Source organism: Lonchura striata, chromosome 9, assembly GCF_050655825.1.
Source record: "Lonchura striata isolate lonStrDom1 chromosome 9, ASM5065582v1, whole genome shotgun sequence".
Taxonomy (NCBI): domain Eukaryota; kingdom Metazoa; phylum Chordata; class Aves; order Passeriformes; family Estrildidae; genus Lonchura; species Lonchura striata.
The window spans coordinates 8,435,758-8,452,366 of NC_140711.1; the positions used below are offsets into that span (position 1 = coordinate 8,435,758).

At 42.6% G+C, this 16,609-nt stretch overlaps 1 protein-coding gene and 1 non-coding gene across 7 annotated transcripts in view; both read right to left on the reverse strand.

Moving 5' to 3' along the window:
* Positions 1 to 130: 130 nt before the first annotated feature.
* The window catches only part of SPSB4 (splA/ryanodine receptor domain and SOCS box containing 4), a 118,881-nt gene continuing 102,402 nt past the window's right edge, over positions 131 to 16,609 (reverse strand). For 3 of the 6 annotated variants that reach the window (XM_085587110.1, XM_085587111.1, XM_077785551.2), the window contains one exon: positions 131 to 15,464. In XM_085587110.1, coding sequence (XP_085443236.1) covers positions 15,337 to 15,464 — 128 coding nt within the window. In that variant the 3' untranslated portion in view covers positions 131 to 15,336. The remainder of the gene's footprint in view (positions 15,465 to 16,609) is intronic. The other 3 variants (XR_014957167.1, XR_014957168.1, XR_014957169.1) reach the window with 2 other exon arrangements.
* TRNAQ-CUG (transfer RNA glutamine (anticodon CUG)) lies at positions 274 to 345 on the reverse strand. The gene has a single exon. It is a non-coding gene; the product is annotated as a tRNA-Gln (tRNA).

The window sequence follows — 16,609 nt, forward strand, 5'->3', positions numbered from 1 at the left end:
AGCAAGAAAGGAGCAGTGGACAGGGGTGGGCATACAGGTAATGCCACACGCAGTAACTTGGTGATGCTGTGGGAATGATCCAACCTGGAAACACCTGCCCAGAGCGTGTAGCCCAATCTCCAATTTTGGATGCATCTGACATAGCAGCAGTGGTCCCAGAGCAGCGTCCTGTGCCGGACCCATTCGGAGTGGGTGGTCTTGCACCTCAGCAGGAGAGGAGAGCTGTGAGTGTGTAAGCAGGCTGAGGCAAAGCCTGAGGGAACCAAAAGGCCAAGGTCCCACTGAGATTTGAACTCAGATCACTGGATTCAGAGTCCAGAGTGCTCACCATTACACCATAGGACCTCCTGCACCACACACCTCTGCTCCTGTGCTGAGCCTCACTCAGCCTTCTGCTCCCACCTGAGGCTGCCTCTCTCTCCACCGCCTTGAACATCTGTCACCGAGTGCAGCCTTCCTGCAGGGCTGCCAGGCACTCTCTAATCACACCATCCTTCAGGGCAGCAGCACAGCTCCTTCTGCAAGCCTGACGTGGCCTCTCTTACCAGCACCAGGCTTGAAATCAGGCACCATCTTGTCTTTGCCAAATTGCAACAAGCCCTTTCTGACTCAGCCAAAGTTACCTTGGGAAGTCACCTTCACACAGCAGAAGCTGCCTTGCCTTCTGTACTCTCAGGCTGAGAGGGTTAGGCTTGTGTAATGAAGATAATGGCTATGCTGGCTGGCCAGTGGAGTGTTCGTATTGGTAAAGGAAGAGGGGCTCTCGGGGGGTGGTGCCATGGGCCCATGAGCAGGGTGGGTTTGGCTTGGGTCCGCAGTTTGGGGGTAAGGAATGGACAGCCATGAATGTCCCTGTCAAGTGTTGAAACAAGCAGCCTGCTGGTAGTGCTCTGCAAAGTGGATTGCAGTGTTTTGGGGTGTGCCTGTGGGCACAGCACCCATGGCTCATGTGGGACTGTTGAGGTAGGCAGCGCAAAAAGGGGTCTGGCAGGGCATGACGGCAGCATGGGGCTTGCCATCAGGTGATTGAGGAGGGCCTGGCTTTATGGCAAAAGTTTGGAAGGGCTTAGGTTCCTTGCTGAGATTAACTGCACCTTTGAACTTTTAAGCAGTGCAAAAAATGGCCCCGAGGAGTGACTTTCATATTTTGACATCTTTTGGGCAACTGGTGTTTGCTGTGGAGATTGTTCCACCCCAGCTTCCTCTCTCCCCTCCCACTCCAGATCTCTTCCCAGGATGGCAGTGACTGTATGAAAATTAGACATTTCTGGGTCACTACTAGACAGAAATGTGAGGGGCAAACTGTCTGGCACTGGGCTGGCATAGGGTCACCTAGGTCTCAGGAAAGAGGAAGAAGAAAGGTCAGCAAATGCTTTCTGCCCTGGGACATGTCTCAGTCCGAACCACAGCTGGGAATGCTTCACTTTAGCCATGGACTGTCACCTTCAGAGAATGTGATGAATGCTATATAAACAGTTGAGAAGGAAAGTTTGCATCACTAGTGTTTTGTCTACTGTACAGACTGCAAAGGCACTACAAAGGCCAGTGCTGGCTTTTTGTTCTCCGAATTTTTCTTTGGGAGCAGTTGCTGGATGTTTTGAAGGGCTTTGGGATCTGCAAGTGTGAGAGGGTAAGGTAGTATGCAGAGCTTGAAGGAAAATACAGATATCCAGTGAGCTGAATGCAGTTCAGTGGGTACGAGTTACATGTTGAGCAGCTGATGGCACAGAAAACTTCTAAAAGAGAGGGTCCGTTCTGCAATTGCCATTTCTTTTGCAACCTATTAACTGCACAGCCAAGAATGAAACGATTCTTCTTCCTTCCTTTCTACATGCAGGATCACATTCTGACAGTCTCCAAGAGCCAGGATGTACAGCAGAGCTCTTCCACAATCTGCTCTGACACGGATGTGGGGCCATGCCAGGAAAACGCTTGCCTTTTTCCTGGGCACTGTCAGCGCTGATGAACACAACCACACGATGGTGGTGTTGACTCGCAAAAGAAGGACACGCACCGAGCCCAGCTCGAAACCACCCCAAGCCCAGAACCAAACTGGAAACGTCCCTGCTCTCAAATCAACAATGTCAGGACAAAAAAAGATTTCACTGATCTTCCAAGTGCAAACCCTTCTTTGCACCGCACTCAAACAGCAGCATGAACTGCTTTGCCCTAACAAAGCTTTTCACTCTTGCAGAGTCCAGCCACAAACCTGAAAACTTCTGGCAAAAACAGAGCTCAGAAAAGTGCCAGCTGAGAAAGCTCTTGCTGCCTGCAACTTCAGCTGCACCCATCGGCTGACCAGCACACACTCTGCTATCGGCACTTTCCTTCTCAGGGCTAAGAATTGTCCTAAGCCTTCAGTCTCACAGTCAGCATCCAAATGGAACGGCACCAGGGAAGAGCCCAACGAGCTACATTTTTGGAGCTGGAAGACTCCATGCCTGGAAATGTTGCCAGCACTGCTACTTGGGTTTTTTTGTGGTATGCACTGTGAGATGGTCTTTCCTGTTGTTTATTACTTAGAGCCTGTTAGAAATGCTGGCCTTGATTTGGCAAAAGCCAAGTAGCTTGGAGATTTTTTCTGTCAGAAATCCATAGAGATGTTTTGCCTGGTTGTCCCAAGGGGAAGGAACAGCTTTGGAATTGTTGAAGCCACAGGCTGTGGATGAATCTCCTGAAAACCAGTTTACAATTGTTTGTCTGATTCTGTCCCTACCCATAGCTTCCAGGGACCCTCCTGGTGTTCTGGATATCCCAGGAGGGGATATTACAACACCTGCTTTTTAAGCCATGAATTTCAAATGCAGTAAGTCACTCATGTTTTGTGTGAGCTGTCCCAATGGTGGAAAGTGAGAGGGAACACCCCATGCTGCTATTTGACATAATCCAAACTGGAACTGGGGCCAACCTATTATTTTGGAGTACTGAGGCCACAAGTTCATCTTTGAACAGTATCCCCAGGGAATGCTAAGGCATCCCATGCCTGTGGCATTTGGCAGCACATCCCTGATGTGGTGCAAAAAGAGGATGAGGGAAATTCTGAGTTAGTGGGAGGAGGTTTGTGGAATGGAATTGGGATAGATGCTGATCCTGTCAAGGAATCATGGGGTGGTTTGGCTGGGAAGGGACCACAAAGACCATCTGGACTTTATCGTCCCATTCATAGCAAAGACCATGTCCAAAACTGCCTCCTTACCCCCATGGGCAGAGTGAATGTCTTCCATAGTGCTTGTCTGTGAATGGGAGTGGTGTAGGGAGCTATGGCACAGCATCTAGAGATCAGGTAAAAATAGCAATGGGATTGTTTTTGCTGCTGCTGGATGTGGTTTTCTCTTTTAAGATGTTCCTCTGAGTGATCTTTTTCGCAGTAGTTTCCTAGGGCTCATTTGAGGGTAATTCCAAGAATTTGAATATAGATGAAAAACAGTGGAGAAAAAATGTGCACCTCATCCATTTCTAGTAATTCTGAGTTTCTTCCACAACACCCTTCTGGGGGAAACCTGGTTAAAGAATAAAGATGGAGAGGAACAAGTGTTCCAACCCGCCCTGGCTCTCTGATAGGGCAAACCTTTCTGTAATCCCACCAGATGTCTCTGAGAAACTGCAGGATCATAAGGCTTTCCAGGAAAACAAAACAAGGACAAATAAGAGGGAATAGGCTTCCAACTAATAATAATTTGATGGATGTAGAACTGATTTTTTCAATGTTTGACACTCTCCTTTTTATCCCTGGAATAGTTTTTAAATTATTCCTTTAACAAGTCATCTAAATTTGAAAAATTAAATTTGAGAGGAAATGATGCAAAATAAATGCAGGGAGACATCAAAGAGTCATCATGGAATCCCAGAAGGTTTTGGGTGTGAAGGGACCTTAGGAATCCCCTTATTCCATCCCCTGCCATTCCATCAGCTAGTCAAGCTTGTTCCAAGCCCTGTGCAGCCTTGGACACTTTCAAGGATGGGGCAGACACTATTTCTCTGGGTTTTTGGGCACAAGTGGAAATTTCCAGCATGGAACTAAGATATCCCGATTGCTCTGTTTGGCTCAGCATGCCTTTGGGAGGCAGAGGTTGTGGAAACAGGAGCTTTGCCAGCTGCCTTGGGGGAGTCACTGATGTCCCAAAAACCAGCAAGGCAAACATCTGTGGTTTACCTCCCACCAAAAGAAGAGGCCAAGCCAGGAGTGCGAACAGACCACAGAGCAGGGATAGTGTCCAGGAGAGGGGTGACCATCCTGAAGGTCCCTCCAGTCAGTCACTCACTGAATCACTGAAAAACAGAGACTGAAGCTTGCCAAAATTGGCCCATACCTGTCTGCATCCAAATTCAACCCCAAATCAATGATTTAGTGTACGGATGGGATGAAACCACAGCTGATGTTACTCCCCTGGGACTAGCAGAGAGTCTGCAGCCATGAAGGGCCAGGCTGTTTTTAAAACACACTGAAGTACAAAGAGCTGGAGTAATTTCCTACCAGGTAACTTGACTTGGAAGCATTCCAAACTTCTTGCCACATTTATTTTATCTCCTGGATGGCAATGCCTAAAGAAGGCGGCAGTGGAGTATTCTCAACAAAAGAAAATTCATTAATGACAGAAGACTTAAAATCAAAATAGGAAAAATTGAAGTATGACTGGAGGTGCCTTTAGGACACTTTCTGTTCCTTAGTACCTATAGGATTTAAATTAAGGCCTGAGTATCCAAATCCTGGTGCTGTGCAAGTGTTGTACAGCCAAGGAGGGAGACAAGAGCCTGAAATCTCTCCCCAGAAACTGTCTGCTGGTTTGTTTGACCAGGCATAGGAATAATTGTGTAATCCCTAGGCCTGTACTTACAGAGAAAGCTTTGTCTCCTGTGGGTTGGTTCAACATATTTTCAAAATGATGAAAACTGTTTTTATTGAAATGCCAGAGGTGCCAAATGCTTTCCTCAGCCAGAGCTCATGAGTGGTTAATGCCCATTTTCCCAATCTCTCCAGGCAGCAGCACTGGAGCACTTGAACCCAAGCATGCCTGAGTGCTGGCAGGAGGCAAATCCAGGGACTGGACAGTGGGAGTTTGCTCTGCTCCTGGGATCCTGGGCATGGAGCAGCCGTGGGTGCCCTGGCCCCTGCTGGGCACAGTCAGTGCCACAGCTCGTTCCTGTGCCAGGCCCTGCCCATGCTCTCCACGCAGGGTGGGTTGGTTTGGGTTTTTTATTTCTTCAATTATATTCAGGTTGAGCTTGCCAATGCTCACAAGAGATGACAAATCCCTTCCCAAGGGCTCCAAGTGGCCAACTGAGTCCAGGTCGCACAGTCCCAGAGTACCCTAATTTGGAATATTTTTCATTGGTGTAGGCAGGGAATTGTTTTTGAGAAGACCCAAAGCTGGAGGATACGGGGTCTGTGGGAAGGAGAGGGCTTCTGTGTCAAATTAAAAACACATTGTGAAAAATAAATCTGTGGAACAGCTAATTTCCAATACTGGACTGGCTTTTTTAAAATAAAAATATTTTACTGCACCATGTCCATGGTGGGATTACAGAAAACAGGAAGGGTATGGTCCTTTGGAAATGTTCCTAAGGAACCACACTGACCTAATATCTGACTCCAACCCAGAAGAAGATCTCTTCCCAACATCTCTGGCTGGTCTTGGTACGTCCTGATGGTTTCCATGCTGACACACAACAGGTTCCTCTGCCCAATGCATTGGGAAGTATCCCCAAGGTACGTGTTACAGATAAAGACTCTTGATTCAGAGGATAAAAAAGGAGTTTTCAGTCTTTTACGTCTCCCACTCTGTCAGCTTCAGCCTCAGGGAGACAGAGAAAGTCATAGATTTTACAGATCCTGGTCTCACTTCAGCCTTCCTGCAGGTACAGTCTGACAGGGAGTGGGAAGAAAACAGGTCAGGATGGATAGCCTACTTCCAGAAAATCATTGTAATCCAGACACCATTAAGTTGAGCTGTAAGAACTTCCCAAAATGTTCATTTCCCTGTGGACTAAGAGCTCAGAGTGGCACTAAATTGAAATACAGGATGGATCTGCCATGGACAAACTGTGGAAACCCCAAAAGTAAAAGCTACTTGGCCAATTCCATAAAATATTCCAAAACTAGGCTCCTGAAATATGACCATCTCTACTCTCACCTTGTGGTGGAAGGACGAGTGATGATCCTTCCTCTGATGCGTTTTTTTGAGATCTGCAGTGAACTGCAATGGAAAACAACCAAAATCCAGTTATTTCCCACAACTGGAACAGAAAAGTGGGGAAAAGGGACACAGGTGCTCTCCTCCCACTCCTTGGGATCAAGCTCCTCCAAACCAGCGTAAGAAGAGACTGAATGACAAAGCCCTGGGGACCAAATTGCTGGGGTTTAAATAGAAAACTGATGAGTTTTATTTTGGCAATAAATGTTTGCCATCCACCAGGTGCAGCAGCATCTCCAGGAGCCTGGCCAGGTGCATCTGCCTGGCAGAGAGCTCCTCCCTCTCAGAGTAATCCATGAGGTACAGAGCCGTGGCACTGGCCACGACCAGCAGCACATACCTGGGAAAGGGCAGGCAGAGGCTCACAGCATTCCCAGGCTGGGCTAACGCTGCCACAGCCTCACCTGTCAGTCAGCATAACCAGGACTTTTAATACCCTGCCTCAACCTGTTCCTATTACTCACCACACAAGAACACACAGCAAACCCCAAGAAATCTCCTATGGCCAGGGGAAGCCCTGCCCTGTGCCTGAACTCCTTTACTCCATTGCAGAAATTCATAGTAAGCTCCTAGCATGTTTCTGCATGACAACAGAGTAGGTGTACACCTACAAAACCATTCAAAAAGGAGCTCTGTGCAAACAGCAGAGGACTTAAATTCTCAGAACTCATTCATCTTTGTTTTCTTTGAACAGGAAAACCACGAAAGGGAAAAGTCTTGATTAAATATATGACATCTGCTCTTTTTAGTTTTCTTCTCTGTAAGAAGGGATGGTGTGTACATACACACCATTACTGCAGGATATATACAGGATTGAATTTACAAAGATAATATCTTTAACGTGACTAATGCTGTACTCTAAAAGCTAGACCAGCTTTCAGGATATGCAGGCTGAAGCTTTGATCCTCAAGGCAAAATACAGCTTGAAACTCGTGACACAAGTTTAACTTGCACAAGTTAATCAATTATATCATCAAAGAGGTTTGTACCTGCAACAGAGAGAGGGAAGATTCAGTAAGTCATTAAAGAGAGGAAAGGTGGGTTCAGCAGAACACACAGGAGCTGCTGGTAGCTCAGGGATGGGAAAAAATTATAACAAGGCACAGAATCAATATATTTATCAACTCTCATATTTCTGTGCAGTTTAAGAACTGTTCAAGTTTAAACAGCTCTTTATCTGAATTTAGCTTTGAAAATGGATGTTTGTATTTTAGTGAAACATTTCTGTGTCTGGAAGTGTCTCTTCAGTTTCATTCAGCTGGTCTCATAAAAGACATCATTTGACCCTCCAGTTTCTGTAATTATAGAAAGACCATAAAAACTTTTTGATTCAGTAAGGAAACTCACAAAAGAAAAAAAAAACAACATATTTTATATTTCTACAAATAAAACCCAAAACCATAAATCAAACAAAACTTTAAAGCCTTAACTAAAGATATTGTAAAAAAAAAAGAGGGCATGATATAAAGTGTCCTTCCTTTTCCAAAGTCACTATATTGCCTGATCCAGGAGACTGGTATTTCAAAAGGATTAGAAGCATCTCCCCATGTCCAATGGGATGAAGATATTCAGAAGGTAAATCTTGAGGAGATCTTTCTAGAGAAATAAAGTTCTGGGGGGAAAAAAAAAAAAACCAAACATTTCACCTTTTAGTGCACAAGACACAAATCCTGGGATAGGTTCCTATCCCAGCTGTCCATTTATCACTGCTTATTTGACAATTAAAAACATTTGTTCCCATTTCTGTGGGGGATGGGAATACCAAGCAATGCAAAGAACCAGCCTCTCCAAATTCTTTTTTTTCAGCTCAGATTCAGCAGGAAACTGGAAGTCACGGATCTCAGAGAGAAGGAAGTTTCTATATTACAACTACAGATTCATTTATCTTATTTTTATATGGGAATAATCACTGATAGTAAAGTTGTGTTAACATTCCTTACTGGGGGAGGGTTAATGATGTGAGAGCAGCTGAAACATGGAGTTTTAAACTTCAACATTAAGCAGCTCTATTATTAAAATTCATATTTATTCCAATCTTGTGCAATGCTTGTGACAGCTCAAAGAACTTTGATCTAAAATGAATTTTACCTTTAAATACTGCTGATTCTTCTGAGAAGGCAAATTAAGCTGGGCTCAAAGAAGTTGAAGCACCCACAATTTCCCAGAGTGAGGCCCCAGTAGAAGAGTCAAGAGAAATTGCATATAAAAGGCAAACACACAAGACAAAAGGCATATTAGCTGCAAATTAGAAATGGTCACTTGTGTTTTTGTGTTTATGTACAGAATGAGGCCATTTGGGGGCACTGACCATAGTAACTGGACAGTTGTTAAATTAAAAACTAATTAGGTCAGTTCAACAGCAAACCACCAATGTGACATGTCCCAACATTCTTTGAGTGGGCTCTCAAGAATCATGAACAGTGAAGATACTTCACCTTATGAATGCTTTCCCCAAAGTGGATGGTGAGGAGAAGAATGAAATTACAAGGTGGATTTTCATGAAGCTCATCTTGGGAAACACAGCCCGAGTCTCAAATACCAGTGAAGTAAAAGATGCAGGAAGATTAGAAATGACACATAAATGAACTGGGCATCATGAAAACTTAGTCAATGAAAAATTGGGAAAATTGGACCGCTGTCTTTGATGTACACAGGAAATGGTGGAGGCAGGGGTGGAGGGATAATCAGCAAATAAGCAAGAACATGAAAGTTTCTGGCACAACTTGAAATCAATCTCAGAACTTCTGGAGGCAAATTTAATACTCAAAACATCCTTTCTTTTTTCTAGATGGCTTTTTCCAATGGGGGTTTATTTATGCAATTAGATGGCAGGGCTTGGGAAACATTTTAATACCAGCAGCATTTGATGCCAGACCAAGTTTACCCAGCTAGCTTAATTTATGAGGGGAAATTTGGATTTGGTTTGGTTCATCTCTAGACAAGCCCTGATAGAATAGCTTAGAAGGGTCCAAATCTTATTAATTCCCAAAAGCTAAAAGTTATCTCCAAATTAAGTAAAACTCAGTCCCCAAAATAATGTCACAGATACCTTTACTATGATTGAAAGTCACTTCCAAATGCATATACTGAAATTCTGGCCCCATGCCTTACAGCTGTTCACATTTTGCTACATAAGAAGCACTGCACTTGCCAAACTGATTTTCTCAGTAAAATGAGAAAAGGCTGAACCATTTTCCCATTAAAAACATTCACTAGTTTCCCAGGTATGTGTGCAGCAGTTTTTTGTGTCTCTGCTAATAAAGTCTTAAGTGTGCTATAAGCATTTTATTCATTAGAATAGTGCATTTTCAAGTTAAGCTTGCAATTTGAATAACTTTGTAAAATACTTTTTTCTTCTTTAAAAAAACAGGTAAATATGGAGGAAACCAACAGAGGCACCACCTGATCTCAGCAAAAGTGTCTCTGTGATGCTGGCCTGTGACTGGTATTTGAAACTGGCAGTAGCATTTGTCATATATAAGGACTGGCAGAAATAAAATATCACCTCATTTATGTGTTTTGTTTGCTTTTCCTTAGAAGTCTGAAGACATCTGCCTTTTGTGGTGTAGTTTCAAAAGGCAGAGAAACAGTACATGAAAATCCAGTGTACCTGTCTCCACTGAAAGCACCCCGAATATGTTAAAGGTATTAAAAACATGAGCTCTGCTTTTACATCTGCTGTCACCTGCAGAGATCAGAGCCTATACATACCTTACAAATTGTCACAGCTACACAGATGAAACTGCAAGTACCTGATCCTGACAGCTGTTTTAACCAGGATTTGCAAAGCTGCCTCCCAGCTGAAATGCAGACCGACGTGAGCTCAGCCATCCATCACTGCTGCAGATGTGCCTGTGCTGCCTGGCACAGGAACTGCTCTGCTCTGCCAAGGGCTGGGCTCTCTCTGCCGAGGATGGGAGCTGGTTTGGGTACCCCCACATGTTCCTGCACCAGTGCCAGTGATGAGAGAGCAGCTGTGCTTTTGGCCCAAAAGTTAATGAATTAAGGTCTAAGAGGACAAGATGTGGAATTGGGTGCTATTACAACTGCAGAGCCCAGAGACATTCAGAGGCTGCTGAAGCAATCAGTGGTAGAGCCTTGGGATGTTAAGGCTGTGCAACAAAGGTTTAGTGGGGAAGATGCTTAAGCTTTAAACATCAACACTAAACACCTGATGGTGATAGAAGCATAAACAACTTTTCTTTATTCCTTTCCTCTCTGAATTTACTTGCACTCTATAGTGGGGCTAAAAAAAGAAAACCAGGCAAACTATTCTTCTAAGCTCTGATACTTTGTTCTCTGCCTCCACCACAGTACACCTAAATTTGGTTTAACATACCTTCAGCAGGGTTCAGCTTTCCTGCAGATGTTTTCAAATGTTTCTATTTTAGACAATTCCTGCAAAACATACTAAAGTCTTCTCTACATCAAGAAAGAAACAGGACCTGGTGGGGCATCCAGGCTGGCATGTGTTTTATATTTTCCACGGCTCTGTGTCTGCAGAGAACATTTCCCAAGGAGGAAGTTTTTTTGGTGTCTTTTTGAATCAAGCAAACAAAGGGATTTTCACTTTATGATCATCAGACATTATTTTGAGATAAACAGGAGTGGATAAAGATCCTACATGCCTTTAAGCATAGAGAATAAAAGCCACTGAGATTCTAAAGGTTCATAAATGGAAAGCCATCACCAAGGAACCAAGAAGTCTGGCTCCCCATCTGAATGCTGCTCTCAGCTTCAAGGAGACACATTTTTTCGTTCAACTTTCTCACAGCATTCACCTAACTACACTTGCCAGCATGTTTTGCCAAAGTAGAGAAACTGCTGCAGAAACCATCTGCTTGACATTGCTTACATATAATAAAATATGGCTCAATACAATGTGTTGGAAATGTTTGGGGATCTTTACATGGGAACCAAGGGCAGCAATGCTGACTCAGGCAGATCTCCCGCTGCTGTCAGTGGGAATTGCACCTGAATGAGCTCTGCTGGAGCTGATACAGAGCTCGCTGTGCAGAGCCTGCCACTGACAGGAGAACATGTGGTTATAGTTTAACAATACCAACTGTAATGGAGATGAGAAGGAAATTTTATAGCATTTCTGGCTTGCTGCTCTTTCATAACTATCAAAAACACTTAAATGATTTGTACACGTCTGCTCTGTAACAGCTTTTCCCAGCTTCAAGTGAACACTGAGAAACTGCTCCAAAGTTAGGTCCTACCTGAACATGAGTTTATCTGTTGATATAAAAACATGGACACCAGAAAGACTACATATAAAGCCTAAAATAAAACTTCATGATTTCCCTACAGATTGTACTACATTGTCTCTGGATGAGAACACAGGCATTTCAACACATCCCCAGGGGCTCAATGTGAGGCAGAAATAAAGCCTTTGTAGAACAGACTCTGTCAGCCCAGTAGCAGGATATGTGTGACACCTGCTACATCAAAGTACAGCAGCTTCTCAAATTTGACTCCAAATGTAGGTGTTACAAAATTACAGTGTCAGTAAGTGTAAAAGCTCAGTGTGTCACTCAGGTTATAGCATCTGTGAATCGTGATCACCAAAGCAGCACCTCCAGGGGGATCAATCAATTCCCCAACCTCACCTGAGTTACAGAAGGCTGAAGAATGGTAATAGGGAGAAAGTAAAGTAGAGAAGCTATGACAAATGTTCCCACAAATCTTAACCACAGTTACAACAGAAAGGATTCTCAACCATCAATAATTCCTAGGAAGGGGCCACATTAGAGAACCAAATGTAGAGTAGGTAAAATATTTACTTTTGCAACCCAGTAATTAGCATACACTTATCACAGAGGTTGCAACTTGGTTGCAGCTCCCAGGCATGTGCCCTTTTCCTCCAAATGCTACCAATAAACTCCTGTGTTTTGCATTACAGAGCTTCTGCTTCCCTCAGTTTACCACCCATGGGAACACTGGGTGTGAGATTAGCTCAGTTGGTCAGAGCAGGGTATAAAAGGCTGTGGGTTTGATCCCCTTATGGGCCATCCACTTGAGAGTCAGACTCAATGATCCTTCCAGAATATTCTGTGATTCTGAAATTCACTTCCACATCATGTCTAGAGAAACTGCACTCCTTTTGCTCAGGCACAGGGACACAGTGAAAGCTGAAAATCATCACATGGATTGTCTGTTTTTTCATGTGATGAAAGGCAGTAGTGGCTGGAAATTGAAAATATGAAGGCAAGGAAGATCTCACTCCAAATCTCAAAGTAGTGTAGATTTATAGTAAGTGATCACCCTCAGTGTCAGATATTGCCCAGAGTGGACCTCTGGGTGGAGATCTTCCTGCATTTAGGTGGCCAGGATAGAGATTCTGAGAAGTTTCAACTGCTTTAGTTGAAGGAATGTAACAATTTGGTGTTTGACCTCTGATTTGGGCAAAAGCCAATGCGAGGCTACTTTAAAAATCATTGCTCAGCTCCCTCCTGAAGCAGACAGCGAACAACAGCAGCATTCCAGTAAAGGGAGCCTGGAGAATCAACATGGGGGGCCCAGCACCAGGCTGGAGCTCACTGGCAGAGAGGAGACTCTTCCTGGTACTCTTTGTGAGATTCTCTGATCACTTGTTTAGCCTCAATGTTTGGTTCATCCTTACCTGTATTCCATGTTTCCTATAAACCCTCTTGGAAGATAATCCATTTGCACAGGGATAGTTAGGAAGAACACTGAAGGGTCATTAATACTCTCCATGCTGCAGTCTCATTACAAGGCTTCTGCAGACCAAGAAAAATGTATCAAATACACTTTGATCCCCAAAAGGATGGCCTTAATACCATATGAAGGAGAGTATCCACCATCCACAGAGCCACAACGTGTAATTACAAAACAGTAAAATAATGAAATAATCATTCCTGTAGAACTATAATGCCTTGGAATACACTAAATGTTAGAAAAAATATTTGAAAGTTAAAATAAGGATGTTTGGTTTAGAGAAATCATCACAGAAGGGGCATCAACTAAAATTCCAACACAACTGTAAAAGGCTAATTAACACACAGAGGCACTATTAATTTGTCTTATGATATCAATTCACACTTTACTGTAACATTAAAAAGCTGTTGGTCTGGGTCAAGTGAAAGAACAGTTGTGTCCCTGCAGTTATTCAAAGGAACATGAAATTTGTAGTTACACACAGTAGAACACTAATTTTAGGAAATGCTTACCTAACATGGACTTTGGTGGTGGAAAAATAAGGTCTACCAGAATTGCAATTCCTGAACAGCTACTTACCTTGCTTTTGACAGATCACTCGACACACCTTTGTTCTGCCTTTTGTGTGAATATTGCACTTTTATAGCTCCTTCTTCCAATGTACCTACTCAGACAAAAGGTTTGCATCAAATAAAGCAAGCAGGAAAAATAAGAAAAGTGGATCACTGCTGTAGTTTCTTCCCCTTTGTAAGATTAAGGGAAGGAATGCAGTATGTATCCTCACCTTAAGTGAAAGTAAGTCCAAAATAATTCCATGCTGAAGCTTACAGATAAACCCAGACAATCAAATATTAGTTATTTAACTTTTGACATGCCTGTGTTACCTTATCCTTGTTGCTTCCACTCTAGTTTGTGTTTTTGTATCTCACATTTCTCTTTTCCAGCTGGAAGTGCAGTTCTGTTCCCAGGGGTGACTGAGAGCAGGTCAGTGGTTTTCCCCGGATCATCGGTGCATGGCAGTCAATCTCCAAACTGCCTCAAAAGCACCAAGTCCCAAAGCACAGCTTGGCACAGAAGTGAGGTTTTGTTCAGAGGAATCTGACCAGAATGGTGCTGAAAGCAAGAGCATGGCCATAGTGGGACTGCCACTGCCTGCCATGTCTCTCACACAGGAGCCCAGGGCAGCAATAGCACAGAAGAACCAAACAGAAACACCTGCAAAGCTGCACAAGGAACTCAACTTCAGCTCTGGGCTACGAGCAGTTTTTAACACTTCATCAAAGGAGATGGGAGTTTTACTTTGGACAGTAGACTTTATTAGAAATTTTCTCCTCATTCATCAGTAAATTCACATTAAAATATGCTGAAGGCAGCTCAGTCTAAACATTTGACATTCTGCCCTAACAACAACTTCCAGTTTATAAACTAGATAACTGATTCAGGCAGATAACTTGAAACATGTAAGAAACACAAACAGAAAGCAGCATCTTAAAAAAAATGGGATGAACCTGAAAAACTGATACATTTCAGATGGAGCTGGGGAAAAAAACAGAATCAGTCACCCCAAGCTGGGAAACAGTTAAATGAGAACTCCAGACGCTAAACAGATAAATAAACATTATAACCACACATACATTAAAAAGAAAACAAAGTACTTAGAGTTCATACCACATAAAAATTATAAATTTGTTTTTCTTAAAAAAAAGTGACAAGCTTCCTAAAATATGAAAATCCTAAATTCTTGGGACAATGAACACATTGTTATAAACTGCAGAACTTTGGAGGGACTAGATTTGGTCTTGAAAACAATGAACTGCACCTTACTGTTACCAAGTCCAGAAATTGATCTGACACATAAACTGTTTGTTTCCTCTCATGTTTCTAAACCACATTCTCTTCTTCTAGACAATAATCTGCTTTTTTAAAATATTAGAGCTTTTAGATATAGGCCTAATTATGTTGAGCACTGAACATGCAGAATCTCAACAACTCTGCATACCAAAGTTTAAATATTTTTCAAAAGTTACTATCAAGACTTTTCCTTTGCTAATTTATTTTTATTTATTGAAGTAACGTGTAGAAGAGAGAAAGAAAAATTAAAATCATAATATTGAAAAATGCTGTGCCTGCAGGACACTGAATCTTGCAGGTCATATTTTCTATTGGCATTTACCAGAAGCAACAAAGATAAACCATTCAGGGTATGAGAGATAAGAATTATAGCCTTCAGGACTGTAAACACAAAAGGCAACAGGTAACACATGAACCTCAATCAAATCAATGTTTTCACATTCTTTAGTAGTCCCCCGCAATGATCTGCTTTCACTGGTTCAGAAAAAAAGACATATATTAAAAATTAAATAACACTTCAGTGTCCATCACAAAGATTTATATTTTGCTGTAAACAATTTTCTGCCATTTGCATTGATGAAGTCCAATGTGAGGCCAGAGGGTTCTAGGTGTCCTATTGGTACTGTAAATAATTTTTCAGAGACAGAGGCAAAGGTAGAATTTCTATGTCATGCAGGCGGTCTCTGCCAAGAGCAAAACGAATTGATCTTCGGCACAAGTCCATTAAAGGCAGGGGTTCCGCTGGAAAAGCAGGAGAAAGAAAAGAAAACAGAGAGTTAATTTTTCAGCATCTCCATTTACAGACATTGTTTTGTTTATTAACACAGATTCTGTATTCTATTGATCAGTCATAAAGATAGTAATGGTATTGGGAAAACCTTTGTACCTTGAGGCAATTAAGGTAATCGAGAGAAGCCAAAGCAGAATTTTTTACATTTCACCCATAGTAAGAGGCTGCAAAGTTTCACACTGAGCTACTTTATCTGCGAGGTTTAAATCAATAATGCCAAACCACTCTTCAGGCCGCTCTACCAAGCATGAGAAATTACTACATTTCCAGATCTCAAACAAGACAGGGAATTTCTACTGTGTTTATAACACAACATTCATCATTTTGTGTTAACATGAACTTCACTGGCAACTTCTGACCTTTACATCCCAGCTCCTTCTACATCTTAGGAACTGGAAATGGCACTTAGGGGTAACCAAACTTTTCAGCCGACAGTGCTTTTCCAGCAACACTCTCTTAGCCTTTCTTTCTAGGAACTCCTTTGGAAGAAAAAAATAAACAAAACACCCTCCAAAATCTAGAGGAAACATAACCTTTTCATCTGTGAATAAATTAGTGGAGGAGGATTTGGCTGACTGGAAGGCAGAGTGTATGTTCCCATGTGGATGCACACAAACACCCCCAAAATATATAAACATCTTCAGATGTCTTAGGTTTAATTTAATCAAAGCGAATTAAGTATCTGCTAGAAATGCCTTGCTGATAGCATTTAAGACTGGAGACTGAAACTCTGATCCCCAGCATCTCAATCTCATCCCTATATCCCATCCTGGCCTGCAAAGCTAGCACAGAATTGCAGGAACATCATAAAACTTCCCCCTGGTAGCAGGAAGAATCATCTCTGTGACTGCAGTGTTGGCAGTGGGAATCCTTCTGCCATGGGAGCTGGAATAAAGCTGTGAAGTCTTGTACCAGTTACTGCTATCTTTAAGAATTCCAACCAGATGGCTTTTGTTGCACATGCTTACTTAAAAGGGTAAGAATTTTAAAGACTAAAGGACATTTTTCTTCTTTACATGATAAAAGAGCAGTAGCCTTAAAAGCCTTACTAGCACTTTCAAACCGAGGGGAAAAAATGTATTGTGCCTATATTGTA